The following is a 20380-nucleotide window of genomic DNA, read 5'->3' as shown; positions in this document are numbered from 1 at the left end:
TCTATTTATTGTATTTTCGAGTGTCTGCTTCCCTTTTTTTTTTTTTTTACGCCGCTCTTTTCTTTTTTCTTTCACAAAACAATCATTGACCATACGTAGAGGTCTTTAATGGTCTCCATAATAATAATAATAATAATAATAATAATAATAATAACAACAACAACAATAAATAAACTATGATTAATTCGACTCCAGCTCCCACACACACACACACACACAAGCATTCGATGGTTTGTTTATTTCTTTTTTTATTTATTTATTTATTTATTTATTGCGTCTTCTGCTTGCTTTAAGAAAAAAAAAATTCTTCCGTAAATAAAAAATGAATAAATAAATAAATAAATAAATAAATAATGGATAACAATAATAAATCGTTTGTGTATGTTTTATTATTGCGTTTACACGCGAATGCATTTTTTTTCGAATTACATAAGTTTCATTATACTTTAGTATTATCATTATCATCATTATCATTATTAATTTTATTAACATAAAAAAAAAAGGCCGGATTGTATGTTTTACGCATAGTCAAGTGAAACGCGAATATATTACGCGGTGTAATTACAATTAAAAAACGACCCATTAAGAATAATAATAATAATAATAATAATAAACGCGGTGCGATTAATGTAAAAAAACATTTCACAGTTTGCGATGGTTACGGTTTATCATTACTATTATTATTATTATTATTATTATTATTATTATTATTAATTTTACGTTAGATTATATATATATTATTTAAAAAAAAAAAAAAAAATGAAATTCTATCGTTTCTTTTCTATAATAAAGATCAAGGATAAATGGACACAATGAAATTTTAGACTTCCAGTGTCGATTCGCCGCGTGTTTATGTTTCCAGTCGTTTGTTTGTTTAAAATCATTTCCGTGTGTTGCTGGAGAAAATACTAAACGAATACGAAACGTATAAAATAAATGATTCGATTCGAAATTTCAAATGGATTCGTAATAACAAAATTTTATTTTATTTTTTTAATTTTTTCCGAACGTTGATTATCGCTATTATTATTATTATCATCTAAAAAAAGACGTTATTTTGACTTTGGTTGTTTTGTCGGAAAATTAATAAGTGGGAAAAGGTAAACACGTCGTCGTCGTGTTAGCGTCGACCTTGTTTTAAAAGCTTTTCTTTTTTTTTTTTTTTTGTTTTTGGGTGAAAGGTGTCAGTTTCAAAAAGAAAAATTATAAAGGAGTTTATTAAATTAAAACGTGAGTGTGTACGTGCGTGCGTGCGTGCGTGAAAAAGGAAAATTTTTCGAATCGAACGAGAAAGAAAACTCGTTCGTTCGCGTAAAACCATTTTTAGTTTTTTGTTTTTTAATTGAAAAACGCCAAATTCAAGGTTTGTGTAAATTAAAAAAGTTAAATTTCTTGTGGGGAGGAGGGAAGGAGGGGAAAGGGGAGGGAGGTAAGAGCCATAAAAAATATTTTTTTGATAGTTTCCCACGGATTTATTATTATTATTATTATCGCGGGGGAGGGAGGAGTTGCCAAATATAAACACGACGATTTTAAGGCGTTTTTGTTTTTCTGTTTTTCAATGTTAAAAAGGTGATTTAAGTTGTAATAACGTAATCAACACCATTGCTGATTGCAACTAAAAAAAAAAAAGAAATTATGTGGTTTGTGCTTTAACAAACAAAAAAACAAACGAACAAACAAAAAATTGTTAATTTTTGCATGCATGCATGCAACAAAACTTTGATTTATTCAACAAAACAAGTTTTTGTTTTTTTTTTTTTTTTTTGTAATTAAGTAAGAAAAAAAACGTTTATACGAAACGGACGAACGTTATGTAAATTTTTCTTCTGCTAGAAAAATAAAAATAAGGCACGATCGAAATTTATTTATTTATTTTTTTTTTTTTTTAGAAAATATGGAAAGTCACCGTGTCTGGCTTCCTGATCCCCAAGAGGGATTCATCCTGGGGAAAGTGGTCGACATCGGTTTGGGAGAAGTCATGGTCGAACCTTTGGATCCTAAAAAAAAAAAAGTCGTCTGCTCGTTGGATAGAACGTATACGGCCGAGGATTACGACAATAAGGATGTCGACGATAATTGTAAGTGTGTGTGCGTGTGTGTGTGTGGGAACGATGATGATGATGATAATGATGACTTTAATCAAAACGCGTGACGTGCATTTCGATTTAATTTTTTTTTTTTTTTTTTCCATTCTCCGATCCCTAACTGTGAAATTTCTAGAAATTTTCTTTTAGAAAAAAAAAATTTGACGCCGCCCAACGAATTTTAATTTTTAAAAAATTCATAAAAAAATGATATTAAACGCCTTTTAATATCATTATTATCTACTTATCAATCGCTCGTGTTTTATTTATACATTGATAAGACGTAAGTCTTTGTCTCCTCATTCCTTGTTTATTTTTTTTTATTTTTTTTTCGACGGGAAATTTCGGGATTTTCCGCCACTTTGTTGTTTCCATGCGTTTATATAAATCCGGTGTATTAACGATTATTCTCCTGCCACGTTAAAATTATTTTTTTTTTTTTTGAAAAAAGAAAAACTTTCTAATAAATAATAAATTAATTTATTTTTTTCATCACGTAATCGTTTGCAACAACCGCGAAAAACCTCCGTTACCTCCTTGTTTTGTTATTACGTTCAATTCGTGATTCACCTTAGCGAAATCGTATTAATAATAATAATAATATGAGAAATTTGTTTATTATTATTATTATTATTATTATTTCGTCTGCTTTATTCGATGTACAAACACGTGATGTAAGTTGTTTTTTTTTGAATCATGCAGACGATGTGAATTTTTTTTTTTTTAATTAAACAAATCGTATACACGAATACATTGTTAATAAACGCCTGGAAAAAAAATTTTCTCTCTCTCTCTCTTGCTCTCTCTTTCTCTCTCTCTCTCACACACATAGAAAAACTAACTTTAAACTCGACCTCTCATTACGTCAGTATTTCAACCGTTAATTTCGTTTGTTTTGTTATAAATAATCGAGCCGAATAAATTTCCCCCTCCCTGCCTCTCTCTCTCTCTCTCTCTCTCTCTCTCTCTCCGTGAAATTATGAAATAATAATAATAATAATGATAAATGGGGAGTCGGTTAATTCATTTTTTCGAAAACGTTCATCCACATCCACATTTAAAATATTATTATTATTATTATTAGTGATTCATTCACAGTAAAAGATAGAAAGAAAAAAAAATGAATGTCAAATTCGAATGCATCACCCACAAAAAAAAAAATTTTTTTATTTATGGTTTTTTTTTTTTTTAATGACGAAAGGAAACGTTTATTATCCGTTCCATCGTTGACTTAATTCGACAAACAAACAAACAAACAACCAAACAATCGTTCCAGCGAACGAACAAATTTTCGGCTTGGGAAAAAAAAAAAAACAAAACAAAAATTCCTACGGTTTGAATTTTTTTAAAAAAAAAAGAGAGAGAGAGAATAATGGCGGCGTTGATTCGAACGAACGTTTAACAAATTCCAAAACTTTTTTTTCCAGTTTTTTTCTACTCCAGACTTTTCTTTTTCCAAAATTTTTGATTATTTTTCAATCAACAGTCGAAAAGAATTTCGTTCGGTCTTTCGATAATTTTTTTTCAATTTAAATTCTCTCTCTACCCATAAACAATAAACGACGATTATCATCATCATCATCATTAGTATTGATTTATCGATAAATAAATTATTATTAATAATAATAATGATTATTAAATCCATTAAATTTTTTTTTCTCAGGTGCTTTGATGTTTTTAAACGAAGCAACTTTATTAAATAATATTAGAATACGTTATGGAAAAGATAAAATATACGTAAGTTTTTTTTAATAATAATAATAATAATAATAATAATAATAATAATAATAATAATAATAATAATGATCATTAAATAACGGTAAAAATAAAAAAAATTATTAAGTAATTTAATTTTTTGCTAATAAAAAATAGAAAAAAAACGTTTAAACAAAATGAAAAAAAAAAAATATTAAAATTTAAAAAATTACTCTTTGTTGTTTGTTCTTATTATTATTATTATTTCTCTCTCTCTCTCTCTCTCTCTCTCTCTCTCTCTCTCTCGTTCTCACGGAAAGTTAATTATTATAATAATAATTATTATTTTCTTTTGTTTTAATAATTTTAATTCCAGCGGTGAATTTAAATCCGTTCGAGATGGGAGGGTAAGAGAGGGAGGAGGAAAAAGGGAGGGGAAAGTACGTTTTGTTTAAATTTAATATTGAAAATGTGATGGTACCTCACCCCCCCATTTTTTATATTTTTCAGACTTACGTGGCAAATATATTGATAGCAGTTAATCCATATTTTGAAATAAAAGATCTCTATTCGTCATCAACGATAAAAAAATATCAGGGAAAATCTTTGGGAGTTTTACCACCCCACGTATTCGCCATAGGTATGTGGTATTTTGTCGGGGAAGAAGACAAAAATGTCAGAAATAAAGCGTGATTATTATAATTTTTGTTTTTTGGTTCCAGCGGATAAATCCTTTCGTGATATGAAAAGTTTAAAACAATCACAATCGATAATTGTTTCCGGTGAATCCGGTGCTGGGAAAACGGAATCGACAAAATATTTATTGAGATATTTATGCGAATTGTGGGGTTCGACGGCTGGTCCAGTCGAACAAAAAATTTTAGATGGTAATTTTAATTAATTAATTAATTAATTTTGGAACCGAAATAAAAAAAAAAAAAAATTGATTCGATTTTAAATTTTTTTTTAGCCAATCCCGTTTTGGAAGCTTTCGGTAATGCGAAAACGACACGTAATAACAACAGTAGTCGTTTTGGAAAATTCATGGAAGTTCATTTCGATGGTAAATATCAAGTCGTCGGTGGTTTCATATCGCATTATTTACTGGAAAAATCCAGGATTTGCGTTCAGAGTTCGGAGGAAAGGAATTATCACGTTTTTTATTTGCTTTGTGCGGGAGCACCGGAAAAACTTCGCAGGGATTTAAACATAACGAATCCCGATGATTTTCGCGTTCGTATCACCCTTTTTCAAACTAAACTTTTTTTTTTTTTTTTTTTTTTACCCTTTTTCTCGTATCTTATCATCATCATTATTTTTTTCAGTATTTGAATAAGGGTTGCACTCAATATTTTTCAAATCCGTCAACGGAAAAAATGTTAAACGTTAGTCAAAAAAGTGAATGTCATGGGAGAAGGGGCGGACTCAAAGATCCCATGTTGGATGATTTTAAAGATTTTTCATCGATGGATCAAGCACTTTCCAGGCTAGGTATACTCACCGGGGGGGGGGGGGGAAATTGAAAAAAAAATTTTTTTCGAAAAAATTCGATTTGCAATTTTTTTTTTTTTTTTAAGGTTTAACCGATCAAAATAAATTGGAAATATATACGATCGTCGCGGCTGTTTTACATTTGGGAAACGTCGATTTCGAAGACAATCCTCAGGATTCGAAAGGAGGATGTCAGGTGTGTCCCAAATCGGAAAAATCCTTAGCAACGGCTGCGACATTAATGGGAGTCGATAAGGGTGAATTGAGACAAGCACTCGTTTCGAAAGTTATGATGACAAGTAGGGGAGGAATGAAAGGAACGGTCATAATGTAAATTTACCACCACCATTATTATTATTATTATTATTATTATTACTTAAAACCTTTTAAAATTGTTTAATCGGTAATGAAACAAACTTTTTAGGGTACCTTTAAAAGTTTACGAAGCAAACAGTGCGAGGGATGCTTTGGCCAAAGCTTTGTACAGCAATTTATTCGATCACATCGTGAGATCAATTAATAAAAGCATTCCATTTAAAGTTTCCAGTTATTACATTGGAGTTTTAGACATTGCCGGATTCGGTGAGTTGAATCATTTTGATCGAGGGGATGAGGGGACAATTAAAAAAGTATTAATTTTTTTTTTTTTTTTTTTTTTTTTATAGAATATTTCACGGTGAATAGTTTCGAACAATTTTGCATAAATTATTGCAACGAAAAATTACAACAATTTTTCAATCAACGAATTTTAAAAGACGAACAAGAGCTTTACAAGAAAGAAGGATTGAACGTTGATAAAATAGAATTTGTTGATAATCAAGATTGCATCGGTATGTTATTATTCGAACGAATAACATTTGAAAAATGAAAATTTGTATAATTCAAAACCCTTTTTTTTTTTTTTTTTTTTTCGGTTAGATTTGATCGAAACAAAGGTCAATGGAATATTCAACCTTTTGGACGAAGAATCGAAACTTCCCAAGCCAAATCCGGCTCATTTCACGACGGAAGTACATCGTGCTTGGAACGGTCATTTCCGACTCGGATTACCACGTACGTCGAGATTGAAAGCTCATAGGGAAATTCGTGACGATGAGGGTTTTCTCGTCAGGCATTTTGCCGGAGCCGTTTGCTATCAAACGGTAATTAACTCTTCTTAGTTTACCCCAATTGTAAATTTTCCGCCATAACGCTTCGTTTTTCCTTTTTTCCAGAGTCAATTCATAGAGAAAAATAACGACGCACTCCACACGTCTCTCGAGTGTTTAGTACAAGAAAGTAGAAATAAATTCCTTCAAAGTTTGTTTCCGGTAAATAATAATTCACAACAAAAGGGTGGTAAATTGGCTTTCGATAGCGTGGGTTTAAAATTTAAAACTCAACTCGGTGAACTCATGGATAAGCTCGAAAGCACGGTAACATATTTTTTTACTACGAAAAGATTAATTCGAAACAAAAAAAAAAAAACAAAAAATGTAAATATTTGATGTGTTTTGCAAACAGGGCACGAGTTTCGTGAGATGTATAAAACCCAATCAAAAAATGATTGATCATGAATTCGAAGGAGCCAACATTCTATCGCAGCTTCAATGTTCTGGAATGACGTCAGTTTTAGAATTAATGCAAATGGGTTATCCGTCGAGAGCCGTTTTTTCTGATTTGTACAACATGTATCAGAAATACATGACGGATGATTTGAAAAAATTAGATCATAGATTGTTTTGTAAAGTAAGGAAATTTTTTTTTTTTTTTTTGTAACCCACAAGTGTTTGTTACGCTATGATTATGATGACGTCATTTTAACGTTTTTCCGACAGGTACTCCTTCACGCTATGGGAATGAGCGAAAAAGATTACAGTTTCGGTATAACGAAAGTATTTTTCAGACCTGGAAAATTTGCCGAATTCGACATGATAATGAAATCCGATCCGGAAAATTTGAAAAAAATACTCTATAAAGTTAAAAAATGGTTGATTATTCACAGGTGGAAAATTGCTCAATGGTGTGCTTTGTCCGTTATAAAACGTGAGTTTTATAATAAACAAACATTTTCCAAAAAAAAAAAAAAAAAAAAAAAAAAATGAAAATTTTTTATTGATTTTTCTTTTTGTTTTTCTTCAGTGAAAAACAAAATAGGTTACAGAAGGGAAAATTTAATAACCATACAGAAAAATATAAGAATGTTTTTAATGAAAAAAAAACACGGACCGCGTTACAAAACAATTATGAAAACGAAAGGTATTGAATCCATGCTTACGGAAATGGAAACGATGGCTCGACAACTTAAAAACAATAACAAAAACGTTACGGAAACGGAAATTAAAAATTTAAAAACGGAAATCGCGTCGACATGTTTGAAAATTAAGGTTTTTAAATTGTTCTATTATTATTATTATTATTATTTTCGTTCGAAACGTAAAAAAAAAATTTTTTTTTTTTCCAGTCGAATCCATCGATAAAACCGGAAGTGTTGGACGAAACGTACAACAGTTTATTAAATCGTGCTAAAAATCTATTGGGAACGTTACAGAGCATGTTAGTAGAACAGAAAAAAGCAGAAGAACAGGAAAAACTAAGGAAAATACAAGAGGAAATTGAAAAGGAAAGACTTAGAAAATTAGAAGAGGAAAAATTGAAAAAAGAAAACGAAGAACATTTGAAAAAGTATGAAAATTTAATTCAAATTTTTTTCTTTTATTTTATGATAATTAAAAAAAATTTTTGTTTCGCGGGGGTTAAGGAAAGCGGAAATAGAAAACAGGAGAAAATTAGAAGAGAAAATGAGAGAAAAAGATGAATTAAGTCAAAGGGAATTGGAAATACTCAAGGCTGAACAGGAAAAAGAAGAAACTCGTCTTCGTGAACAAATGGAACAGGAAAGGAGAGATCACGAATTAGCATTAAGATTAGCAAACGAATGTAACAGTCAAGTCGAAGAATTTAATTCAACGTCTTCTTCGAAAATGTTTGTTGTTTGTTGTTTGTTTTTCTTTTGTTTTTTTTTTTTTTTTTTCGTTTTATTCCGATCACTAATATGGAAACGTTTAAACAAACATTTAAACAGGGTAAACGGCGGTGGAAAAAATTATACAGGATCAAACAAACAATACGATTTGTCCAAATGGAAATACTCGGAATTAAGGGATACGATAAACACGTCTTGCGATATAGAATTACTCGAAGCGTGCAGACACGAATTTCATAGACGATTGAAAGTGTATCACGCATGGAAAGCCAAAAATAATAAGAAAACAGCTTTAGGACAAAATGAAAGAGTACCAAAAGTACTAATGGAAGAAGGTACGTGTAAAAAATTAATCGTTTTAAGGTTTTAAGGTACACGTCATCATAATCCGTTTGTTTGTTTGTTTGTTTTCAGCGAGTCGAACAACGACGACAAGATTAAATAGTAATAAAGTTTCGGAATCGTTAAACGGTAATAATAATAATAATTCACAAAGGTATTTTCGCATACCTTTCGTTCGTCCGAATATTCATAAAACACCAAACGGACCTGAAAATGGCATAATACACAATCAAACCCTGGGGAAAAAAGGTTGGTGGTATGCTCATTTCGACGGACAATACGTTGCGAGACAAATGGAATTACATCCGGATAAAACTCCCATTTTATTAGTTGCAGGTTTGGAGTTTTTCAAAAAAAGGTTTTTTTCCTTTTTTTTTTTTTTTTAAAAGGCAAAAAGGTATTTGAATTTTAAATCCTTTCAGGTGTCGACGACATGCAAATGTGCGAATTGAGCCTCGAAGAAACGGGTTTGAATAGGAAAAAGGGAGCGGAAATATTAGAACACGAATTCGATAAGGAATGGATCAAACACGGTGGTAAACCTTACGTTAGACCATCACAAAGAATTAAATAAATTAATCATCATCGTCATCATCATCATCATCATTATTATTATTATTATTATTATTATTATTATTACGATAATGACGTACCCGGTTTTGTCATATGTAGCCTATTATATGTCGAAAATGATAATATAAACGCAAATTAGGAAATTAAAAAAACGAATTTTTCCTTTTTTTTTTGTTTTTTTTTAATAAATCGATTAATCGAATTTCGATTCGATTTTCGATAGTAATAATGATAATAATTTTGAGTTTTCTCTATCGGTGCGTATATGATGACGTCTCATCCGAAACAAACAACAAATCGTTAACATATGTTTAAAAAATTACAATTAACGAGCGATTTCGATTCGGCAAAAAAAAATAATAATAATAAAATTAAAACAAACAGACAAACAAACAAACAAACAAACAAAATAACAAACAAAAAAATTATATTTAATAATAATTAAATAATTAAATTTTTTTTTTTAAACTTTTACACTTTACTCGATAAAACATTTAACTTAAAAAAAAAAAAAAATATTAATTACCTTTTATTATTATTATTATTATTATGATCACAATTGATTGAAATTATCGATTAGTATCGATCGATTGGTATCGATTGATTGGCATCGATCGATTGGCTACATCAACTTTTTTTTTTTTTGTCTTTCATCCTATTTAATTTGGTGATGTAATACTTTACAATTAATACATGTAATAACAACTTTCTTTTTTTTTTTTTTTTTTTTTTTCAACTCGATTGATTTTTTTTTTGTTATCGAAACGATTAAAAAAAAAAAAAAAATTATGATTTATGATTGTTGTTATCGAAACAATCAACAACATATTGTTTTTACATACACACATTTAAGAGAAATGAAGAATAATTTGATGAATTTCAATCATTTCCAGCTGCTTTTTCAATGGCTGCTTTTAATGATTTTTCAAAAACTTTTTTCGAATCGCAAAATCCTTGTTTTGTTTTACCAAATGAATTTGGACCAGCCGATGTGGGAGTGTCCCTGATGATGATAATAAAAAGGGAATTTGTTATTAAATTTTTTAATAATAAATAATTTGTTTTCTGTTTGTTTGTTTGTTTGTTTTGTCATCATACCTTCCTATATTTCTCATTCTCATTTTAGCTTCTGGTGGCATTTCTTCAGGTTCTTCATCATCATCACTATTAAATATAGCTGCAGTTGGTCTAAATTTAACCGGTGGTATAGGAACTGCTTGCTTCTATAAAACAGGAAATTGTAAGAATTAAAAATTATTAAACAAAAAAAAATTAACAAAATTTTTTTTTAAAAATATCTTACATTAAAGCCCAGTCTTATTTGAATTCCAGGTTTTGTATTTCCTTTAACATTGGTATTTCCTTTACAATTTTGACCAGACGATTGTTTTCCTGTCAAACCAAAGCTTATTTTTTGCCTTTTAGAATCATCTGGCTTTGAATCGGCACTTGTCCTTTTGTTTGAAATGGAAACTGGCTCGCCATCAACCCTGGAAGACCCTGAGTAACACTGGCAACATGAGATTGGGACATTAGAGTTTGGAGGGGACAAGACCAATAATGGCCCCGTAATATGTCATTAGTCAAATAATTGTCGTCTAATCTTTAAAACTGAATTTTAAAAAATATTTAAAAAATAACAATAAACCTTTTTCATCCGACTCCTTAGAAATTGATCTTTCTTTTGTCGCCATTTTTGAATCACTGCCTTCTAAATTTTTTTTTGTTCTTTTCAAAAATTCGGTCATAGGTATTTTAAAATAAAATTCTTAATTCAGGTGGTCGGTTAAAAAAAAAAAAAAAAAAAAAAAAAAAATGTATTTGGCGCGTTATTAAAAAAAAAAAAATTTTTTTTTTTTTATTAAATAATCATGAATTTACACGGTAGTAGAATATTTTCTTACAAACGAGTTATAAATCGAAATTTTTTAAATATTCCCATTAAAAGTTGTTCTAATTTTATTACTATAAAATATGAGGTTATTTGAAAAAATTTTTTTTCAACTTTTTTTATTAAAAAGTATTAATTAACCGTTAAATAATTATTTGTTTCTTATTATAATTTTATTATTGTAGAAACCTGAACCTACCACTGCTTGTGACAATGCCTTAAAACATTTCGATGATTTTTACAAGGCATTTTTTAATAAAAAATGGCCATCAGTTAGATTAGGATTACTATCTGAACAAAAGAAAATAGCCATTGTTAACAATTTAGGGGATATCGAAGAAACAGTAAAATATTTAGAAAATAAAGGAGCCATCGATATAAAAAACTATTTCGAAGTGCAGAAATCATTTTTGTCAAACAAACATAAGGAAATAAATAATAAAGAGAATAAAAATTTAAATTTGATTGATGATGTTATCAAATCACAATATGAATCTAAAAAAACGGAATTGGAAAATATTTACTGTGGAGTGGAAGATGGTGAAATCACAGCAAAATTTTATAATAATGAAAATGAAGGAGGAAAAATTTCTGTTGAAAAAAAAGAAGATTATGATATTGAAGAATCGATGACATCCATGAACACTGATAAAGCACTTTCTAAAATTAATTATAACAGACTTATATTACCTAATTCTAATTCAAGCGATGCAAATTTACACGAATTTGTACCTGTAACAAAATTGAGGGGTCTCGATGAATACATATCGGAATCGGAATATTTTAAATATTATCAGGTGAAAATTTTGTATTTCAAAAATCAATTCCTACACCTACATGACATAATACAACTCATTCATTTATATATTTCAGCCTAAACCTGATTTTTTTTTTCACATTGAAAAAGAATTTAATTTAAATTTTCCAAAAGATTTATTAGCTTATGTTTTCGATAGAGGAGACATGCGTGAAATTCCAGAAGCGACAAGAGATGAAAACTACATATACAGTAAGTCAATTATTACTTTTTTAATTAAAAAAAAATATTTACAAAACTTTTTTCTCTATCAAATTTTATTAATGCAATTAACAATTTTAATTTTTTTTTTTATTCAGAATATTTATTAATGGATGGAGCAGATTTACTTACGATTTTAGCTTTGGATTTACAATTTGGTGATGCTGTTTTCGATATGATACCTAATTCTGGAACCAAAGCTTTTTCAATACTACAAACAAATTTAGTCAAAATATTAGTTTGTAACACTTGTAACGAAATGGAAGAATTTTTTAAAAATTATTTATTGGATTATTCGCCTGCATGGAAAGATACACTATTATTAACATCAGTCGATTTTGATGATCCCTACTACCACAACTTATTCGATAAAGTATGTTTGAGTCGTTTGTGCGAATACAAAACTTTTATTTATACCAAAATAATTTTTATTTATTTAAATTTTAGATTCTTTTAGATATTTTTTGCACTGATGATAGAGAATGTTTAACAAATCCAGATGATAATTATTACAGCGTTAGAAAATTTAGGGACAGGCTTAAATTACCACAAAATCAAACAATAACATTGGCTAACGCATTGAAAATGGTTAAACCTGGTGGTACTGTCGTTTACACAACTGGAACCATGTCTCCAGTACAAAATGATGGAGTCGTTGATGCAGCTATTAGAATGGTTATGGAAAATTCAGACATGAGATTTTCCGTGAGGTACGTTCATGAATAAAATCAATCGCGTTTAATTTAATTAATAATAATAATAATAATAACGTTTTTCAGGGATTTGTCACCAGCTTTAACATCTACAAATTTATTATTTAATTATGGTAAAAAATTAAATATGAAATATGGTAGTTTAGTCGTACCGTTTCTACCATCCAATTTTGGACCGAGATATTTTTCAAAAATAATAAAACTTGATTGAATTATTAGAAAAAAATTTTTTACTGATATATTACTCGTTTTGAAAATAATAATAATAATAATAATAATAATAAGAAGGCTGAATAAGTTGCGTTTAATTTAATAGTTAATAAGAAATGAATTATGAACACTTTATAAAAATATGTTCTGGAATAATTTACAAATGGAAATAAAATGGATGGTTAATTATATATTATTGTCTACGGCCACTAATAACAAAATTAAACTTTATGCAATATCACTTTGTCAATAAGAGAAAAAGAGAAAAAAGATAAAAAAAAAAAAAAGAAGAACTTGAACGTACCAGTAGTATAAATAAAATTTTTTTTTTTTTTTTTTTTTTTTTTTTTTCTCTCAAATTCAAAATTTAGGTTAAAATTAATATTTTTCGATTAAATTTTATGTGCGTGTGTGTGTATGTGTATGTGTATGCGTATGCGTTAGTGTTTATCTTGTATATTTACGTAAAAAGACGTTGAAGAAAAATGAATTCGAAATTATCGGCCGAAGACGAAGTCGAGGGTGAAGTTTTATTTTTACCACAGTGTCCAAAACCCGTTGACATAGGTAAGAATGATATAAAATGGAAGAGGAAGAAGATAAATTTATATTATTATTATTATTATTATCATTATTATTATTTTTTCAGATGATGGAATTCAAAGAGATATAAAAATAACACAAGAAATATTTGGAGTGATAACTCAATATGGTAACGATTTCGAAGTCATGAGATTTACACTTAAGAACACATTACCCAATGGTATAAAAGTTCAAGTTATGTCTTTAGGAGCTGCTTTGGTCGGTGTCATTGCTCCCGATCGGTAACTTCTTATGGTACCCACTAACCACTTATAAGTAAAAAAAAGGGAAAAAAAATTTTCTTTTTTAATTTTCCCATTTTGAAATATTTTTTTTTAGAAAAGGAGTGTATAAAGATGTCGTTTTGGGATTCGATTCCGTCAACATTTATTATTCCCCGTTAAATCCGGGATTTGGAAGAGTCACGTCTCTATGTCCTCTTCCCTACAATCTCGAAAAGGTAATGAATGATTTGGGAGACTCCTGCTGCTGCTGTTGCTACCACTACCACTACAACGATTTTCTTTTGTCATTTTGTTTCAGGTTGTTTGGGATTGGGATTTCGATAGGGATGAAGGTTCCGTCACGTTCAGTACAAATTTTTACAGGATAGATTTAATATTAAGCGTAAAATATTCATTAAACGTTTGCAACGAAATAATAGTGGATTTGCAAGCTTGCGGTTCGAAAATTGTACCCATAAGTTTAACGAGTCAAGTGAGTCAACCCAGAACATCAACATCATCAACCGTCATTAATAATAATAATAATAATAATATTAAAAATGAAATTTTTTTTTTTTTTTTCTTAAGGTTTATTGGAACATGGCGGGTCATTCGAAGGGTGAAAAAGAATTACGTAAACACGTTCTATCGATTAATTCCGACACGATATGGAAACATTATAATCACAAGTTGAAAAATTTTTATCCAATACACGAAACGGTTTTGGATTTTCGACAACCGACATTCATGGACAACCCAGAAGTAAAATAAAAAAAAAAGTTTAACCGGAAACGGAGAAGAAAACGTATGTCTTTGTCACTTACACTTCCGGTTTTTTTTTAGATATTCGGGAGTAAAAAATTCGAACACGTTTTCGTGTTGACAAAAGGATGCGAAGAAAGAGTCGGATTCGCCGTACGTTTGATACATCCAAGAACTTGCAGATACGTTGAAATATTCACGGATCAACCTTGGATACTTTGCAACACGTTAAATAAACTTCCCAGGCGAGTAGCATCCAAGGAGGATTGTTATAAAGCAACCCCTTGGCAACGTGACGATTTTATTTATTTATTTTTTTTTTTTTTTGACAAAACAGGAAAGATTGGGATCTTAAGGTATGCGACGATGAAGAAGATGATTTTGATTATGGTGAATGTAGCGAAGATGAATCGGATATAGATCCCTGTGCGACGGAACAAGTGTGAGTAAAAAAAAAAAAAACATGTATCAAAACGATTTATCATCATCATCATCATCCGGTAAATAAATAATTAAATTTGTCTTTTTATTCCAGTGACGAATTCCAGGACGAATTGGATGAAATTCCGGGAAAGGGAAAAGCATTGTATAGAAAATTCGGTTCTTTTTGCGTGACGCCTCTGAGTGATCTCTCCGGTTACGATCCTATACTTCGGGCCGGTAAACATTATTCACACAGGATAATTTACAAGGTGGGTATTTATAAAAGATATAAGAGACGGATTAAAAAAGATGATGAAGAATTCGAAGGTGAATATGCCGGAGGTCAGGTTGACGACATAACGGATATAAAAAATGAGTAGTAATAATAATAATAATAATAATAAAAAAAAAACTGTTTCTAAACTAAACTAAAATCAAAATCGTATTCTCTATTGTTTGTTTTCTCTTATTTATTAATTATTTATTTATTTATTTATTATTTAATGGGTTGATTGACGTCGCCATTTATTTTGGCTTTCGTTAAAAAAATGGTGACGACTACAACTATGCAGATTGATGAGATTTTAATGTCTGTTCGACCACAAAAAAAAAAGATGGCGTCATTCTTTGTTTATAATACCGTTAATCGCGATGGTAATAAATTAAAAATTTCAAAGTCTTCTTCTTCTTCTTCTTCTTTAGGTTATTTTTGACAATTAATTATCTTTGTGTGCTTTTGGCTATTTGTTCTTTCAATACGAGTATGCTTTGTCTTTGTTCCGGAGGAAGCATCGCTATTTGCTCGTCTGATAATTGAAGGACTTGCATTATGAGAGCAGCTTTTTCCTGATCTGAAACGGCGTTGCTTAAAGCGTTCGGCGGCATGCCACCGGGTGTAGGCCTTTGAGAAATGGTTCCCGAAGGATTTGGTACCGGAACGGGAGCAGGTTGACGAGGAGGCGGCGTCGGAGTGTTGATTGAAACTCCTGTGGAAAACAAAAAAAAAAAAAATCGTTTAATTGTTGTTTGCGGGGAGAAGTTTGAGACGTCATGGTAGTTTTTTTTTTTTTTGGAAATACCTGAACGTGGATCGACTGCCGGAGTTCTTGGATCTAAATTAGCAGCTGCTCTTGGATCCCTAGGAGGAGCGACGGGCATCGGAACGGGAACTCCAGCTTGACGAGGATCTCTAAGTATCCTGCATTTCCAAAAAGAAAAATTCGTTATTATCATAATTTTATTTTAGTCATAAGAGTGGTTGGAATTCGACTCACATGTCTGGAGCTGGAGCGAAATGTTGATTTTGAATAGGCGGCATGACCGGATGAGGTGCAGGTACTGGAACAGGTGCGGTAAATGGAATTCTTAAATCCGTGTCTGCGTTCGAACTTCTCGCAACTCTCGGATCAACAGGACGTTCTACAGCCTCTGTAATAAAAAAAAATCAGTTCCGACTCTTTCATATTTTTCATTTCCGTTACGAATAATTTACCCGTGTTGTGCTGAGCCTGAGAAGCGAACTCGGGTCGAACGACGGGAGGTTGAGGACCTTTGGAATCTACAGGAAGATTTATTTCCGGTACGACGTTGGCTTTGTGAAGCATGTTCTGAAAATTACAATCGTCGATTTTTTAATTCGAAATCAATTTTTAAACCTTGTCGACAAAAGGTTTCATGTACTCACAACGGCCACGTGAGGATCAACAATACCCATAACCACTTGAGCTTGAAGTAAAGCATAAGCTAATTGTGGATTTTGTAGGAGCATCGTTCTAGCTTCCGATGGATTGTTCTAGAGAGTAATAATTAAAATAAATTTAAATTAGTGTCATTTCATTCGAGTCTTTCATGATGGTAAAATGTAGTGTACAAATAATACTTGAATGCATTGTTTCATTTGTTTCATTAATTCAAACATTTGCTCAGGTGGAAGGGATGCCACTGCTTTGCTTATAGCTTCAGGTACTTTCTCTGCTTCGACATGTTCGAAATTATTGTCTGAGTTTTGAATCGGCTCGTTTGCTTGTATCATATCTAAAATCGAATTAAATTTGAGGTAAAATTTTTTTTAACCAAACTGAAATAGTTTTCATTTCAAATTTTACAAACACTAAATAAGTTGAAACAATGAAATTATTAATAATTATTTATATACCTTCAGTTAAATTTCCAATATCTGAGGCATTAAAAGTAAAAAATTTATATTAGAAATGAATTATAAGAGATTTGAATGAATTTTATAGGTTGTTATTTTAAAATGGTGGAAAGTAAAATTCAGTTGTTAAAATAGCTTACTTTGCATTTCCATTCTTGTTTTTTCATTTGCTGCATTGTCAACTTTCAATACCCTTCCACCGATTTCAAAACCATTTAAATTTCTCATTGCACTGTTGGCAGTTTCTATGTCTTTATATTCACAAAAACCATATCCTTTAGGTTTACCATTTTCTCTGTCGTAAACTAACCTTAAAAAGGAAAAAAAAAAAAATGATTCCATTACACAGAAAATTAAATAAAGTGGGGGGGGGGGGAGCAAAAGAAAAAATGTCAAAACAGTTACACTTACTTAAAAGATAAAACCGGTCCCACTTCGCTGAAAATTTCTTTAAGTTTTTCTTCTGTCAAATCGAACGGAATATTTCCCACTGCGACACACGTATAATTATAATAATAATGATATTAATTTTTGTTTACAATCAAAAAAATTTGAAATGAAATATTTTAGTAATTATCATCTTACCAAAAACGGATCTCATTGAACGTTCTAACATTGTTTGATTACTTTCTGCCATTTTTTTAAAACTTTTGTATATTAAATTAAAAGAAAATATTTATTAAAATTGTTTTGTTAAAAAAAATACTGAAAATCAAATATATAAAATTATGGATGCATATATATATGCATATTAATATGTAAAGTGGCAGCAGATTTTATTTTAACGCGCGCCATTACCGTTACTTTATTTTATTAAGCTTAAAGTGACGGTATTAAAATTAGTGTAACGTATTAATTTTTTCTTTTTTTTTTTTTTTAAGTGCAAAATGAAAAGAATTTATAATTTTTAGTAGTGCTATTGTTTTATTAGTAATCAAGAAATGTAATGAATCAATTTATTCGATTTGACGCGTTAGATTTTATTCAATATTTGAATTATAAAGTTACCACGAGGTATGATGCATCAAATATGTTAAATTTTAACCAGATAAGGTTAGAATAATTTTCTTAACCACGTGGTTTTTTCTTTTTAGGTATTATTTTATATTGTTTAATTATGAATTTACTCATTAAATGACTTTTTATATCGTTGCTGATCACCAGTAAATTTATATTTTGCCTTGATAAACGAAAGTATTGGTAATTGTAATTAATTAATAACGAGACGGGATGACGAGGTTTGCAAGAGCTAAAGGTTCTAAATCTTGCAATGATAAAGTCCCTGAACAGGCATCATCATGGGCTGAACTAAAAAAAAGTGTTGAGTTAAAAACGGAAAGTAATGAGGAATTACCCGGAGAAATCGTTAATCGAATAAAATCGAAACCTGCAACCAAAGAACCAATTAAATGGGCACCGCTTGACGTTGATACAGTTGAAAGTAATTTTTTATTAATTAGAGAACACCATAGGAAAAACAATGTTAAAACCAATGATAAAAGTTTAAACGATGACAGTAAAAATGTAAGTAATAATAATAATAATAATAACTATTCTTCTAATGATAATAAAATTAGTGATGGTAAAAGTGAAAGTAAATTAGTAAATGGTAAAAAAAAAAAGAAAATTAAAAAGAAAAAAACAAATTTAAACGATGGGAATGAAAGTAGTATGAATGAAAATACTTTAACTTCAAATAGTGATGTGGTAAATGTAAATGGTAAAAGTAAAAAAAGGAAATTGAAAAATAATAATGATAATTGTGATAAAGTCGAATGTGATGTGGAAAAAAAAAGACAAAAGAAAATGTCAGATTCTACGAATTCTAAATCGGAATCATTGGAAGAAAATTCTAAACCTGAAAAGAAAAAGAAGAAAAAATTGAAAAAGGAAAATTCTCAAGGAGGGAATGAGAATAAAACAGGAAATGTTAAAAATGCTGCTGCTACTGCTGCTGGGAATTCGAAAAAGGTAAAAAGTAAAAATTTCAAAGGTAATTTTCCAGATAAACGAGTTAAAAATTTTGGCAAGAACAACAACAATAATAATAATAATAAGAATCGTAATGGAAAAAATTTCAAAGAAAAGGATAAATTTCCCAGGAAAAATAATAGTGACGGTACGTTCGTGGAGGAAATCATGGTTAACGGAGAAAAAGTAAAAGTGGTCAAGTTTCAAGGTTTCAATGTTACCCACGACGATGCAGTCAGATTGAAAGAATTGAAAACCGAAATGTACAAGCAGGGAATTCCGAGAGACAAATTAGAAGCCGCGTTGAAATTGGAGAGAAGGAGAGCGGAAAAATCATTGTCGAGATTGAAGAAATCCGTTTGTTTTCACTGTCGCGGTTCGGGTCACGTTTTATCACAGTGTCCGTCATTGACGGAAACGGAAAACACGGGAACGGGAATTTGTTACAAATGCGGATCCACGGAACACTCCGCCATAGAATGCAAAGTCGTGAAAGGATCGAGTTTTCAATTCGCCGAATGTTTCATATGTAAAGAACAGGGACACATAGCGAGACAGTGTCCCGACAATCCCAGGGGTTTGTACCCGCACGGCGGAGCGTGTAGAGAATGCGGTGACGTCACGCATTTAAGGAAAGACTGTCCTAAAACCGTCGTGAAAAAAGAAAAGGAAACGATGACTCTCGGTATAAGAAACGATAGAAACGTTGAAACGCTCGAAGAGGAAATGGTTTTCAACAGAGGAGGAGGAGGAGGAGGGAAAACACCGACGAAAAAAAATGGCGACGTCAATGGAAAAAGGAAATCTCTCGTCAAATTTTAAATTCCTCATGTAAATGAGATCAAAAAAAGATCAAAAACGAAATTTTTCTCCGTTAAAATTCCATTAACGAAAGTAAATATAAAAGTACATAATAATAATAATGATAACGTTAATGGTAAAAATGATAGTAATAATAATGATAATGATAATAGTAATGATGTTTAACAAAGTGAAAACAAATTCCATGAGATATTTAATTTTCGTTCTGATTTAAACGAGGCTAGGTTTTAAAAAAAAATTTTTTTTTTTTTTTTAACGATTCACTTTTATTTTAAAATTAATATTTAAAAAAAATTATTGATCTTAAACCTGTTTGTAGATAAAACAAACACGCACACACACACGTATTCGACGGAAAACACTTGTACGTGCACGTGCACGTGTGTGTGTTTGTTCACTGCATTGATTTAAAATCGACAAAAGAAAGGAAATTATCATTACTATTATTAATATTAT

At 30.2% G+C, this 20380-nt stretch overlaps 6 protein-coding genes across 6 annotated transcripts; 4 read left to right on the top strand and 2 right to left on the bottom strand.

Moving 5' to 3' along the window:
- Positions 1-936: 936 nt before the first annotated feature.
- Positions 937-9154, top strand: Phum_PHUM441190 (myosin heavy chain 95F, putative; the record flags this gene model as incomplete). The annotated part of the gene is made up of 21 exons (XM_002429549.1): positions 937-966; positions 1182-1230; positions 1893-2081; positions 3751-3824; positions 4293-4422; positions 4505-4669; positions 4753-5015; positions 5108-5273; positions 5360-5603; positions 5698-5855; positions 5939-6103; positions 6192-6415; positions 6488-6688; positions 6777-7001; positions 7091-7298; positions 7395-7639; positions 7717-7937; positions 8014-8238; positions 8338-8573; positions 8653-8916; positions 9003-9154. The coding sequence occupies 21 exons, from the start codon at positions 937-939 to the stop codon at positions 9152-9154; spliced, it is 3834 nt and encodes a 1277-aa protein (XP_002429594.1).
- An 878-nt stretch (positions 9155-10032) lies between these two features.
- Positions 10033-10847, bottom strand: Phum_PHUM441180 (PEST proteolytic signal-containing nuclear protein, putative; the record flags this gene model as incomplete). The annotated part of the gene is made up of 4 exons (XM_002429548.1): positions 10033-10156; positions 10252-10376; positions 10457-10653; positions 10802-10847. 4 exons carry the CDS (start codon positions 10845-10847, stop codon positions 10033-10035), a joined length of 492 nt encoding a protein of 163 aa, XP_002429593.1.
- Positions 10848-11024: 177 nt separating this feature from the next.
- On the top strand, positions 11025-12986 carry Phum_PHUM441170 (uncharacterized protein; the record flags this gene model as incomplete). Its single annotated transcript, XM_002429547.1, has 6 exons — positions 11025-11132; positions 11230-11841; positions 11918-12053; positions 12161-12435; positions 12510-12772; positions 12842-12986. 6 exons carry the CDS (start codon positions 11025-11027, stop codon positions 12984-12986), a joined length of 1539 nt encoding a protein of 512 aa, XP_002429592.1.
- A 484-nt stretch (positions 12987-13470) lies between these two features.
- Positions 13471-15336, top strand: Phum_PHUM441160 (aldose-1-epimerase, putative; the record flags this gene model as incomplete). The annotated part of the gene is made up of 9 exons (XM_002429546.1): positions 13471-13552; positions 13635-13809; positions 13907-14027; positions 14111-14284; positions 14380-14553; positions 14635-14780; positions 14891-14995; positions 15089-15245; positions 15304-15336. The coding sequence occupies 9 exons, from the start codon at positions 13471-13473 to the stop codon at positions 15334-15336; spliced, it is 1167 nt and encodes a 388-aa protein (XP_002429591.1).
- A 360-nt stretch (positions 15337-15696) lies between these two features.
- Phum_PHUM441150 (A-kinase anchor protein, putative) lies at positions 15697-17768 on the bottom strand (the record flags this gene model as incomplete). Its single annotated transcript, XM_002429545.1, has 9 exons — positions 15697-15962; positions 16056-16174; positions 16251-16402; positions 16458-16583; positions 16661-16768; positions 16856-17010; positions 17272-17441; positions 17543-17621; positions 17717-17768. The coding sequence occupies 9 exons, from the start codon at positions 17766-17768 to the stop codon at positions 15697-15699; spliced, it is 1227 nt and encodes a 408-aa protein (XP_002429590.1).
- Positions 17769-18361: 593 nt separating this feature from the next.
- Positions 18362-19924, top strand: Phum_PHUM441140 (zinc finger protein cchc domain containing protein, putative; the record flags this gene model as incomplete). The annotated part of the gene is made up of 3 exons (XM_002429544.1): positions 18362-18572; positions 18903-19124; positions 19215-19924. 3 exons carry the CDS (start codon positions 18362-18364, stop codon positions 19922-19924), a joined length of 1143 nt encoding a protein of 380 aa, XP_002429589.1.
- Positions 19925-20380: the final 456 nt, after the last annotated feature.

The sequence above is a fragment of the Pediculus humanus genome, genomic scaffold (genome assembly GCF_000006295.1).
Source record: "Pediculus humanus corporis 1103172108212 genomic scaffold, whole genome shotgun sequence".
NCBI lineage: Eukaryota > Metazoa > Arthropoda > Insecta > Psocodea > Pediculidae > Pediculus > Pediculus humanus.
This window is presented reverse-complemented; position numbering and strand designations above follow the sequence as displayed.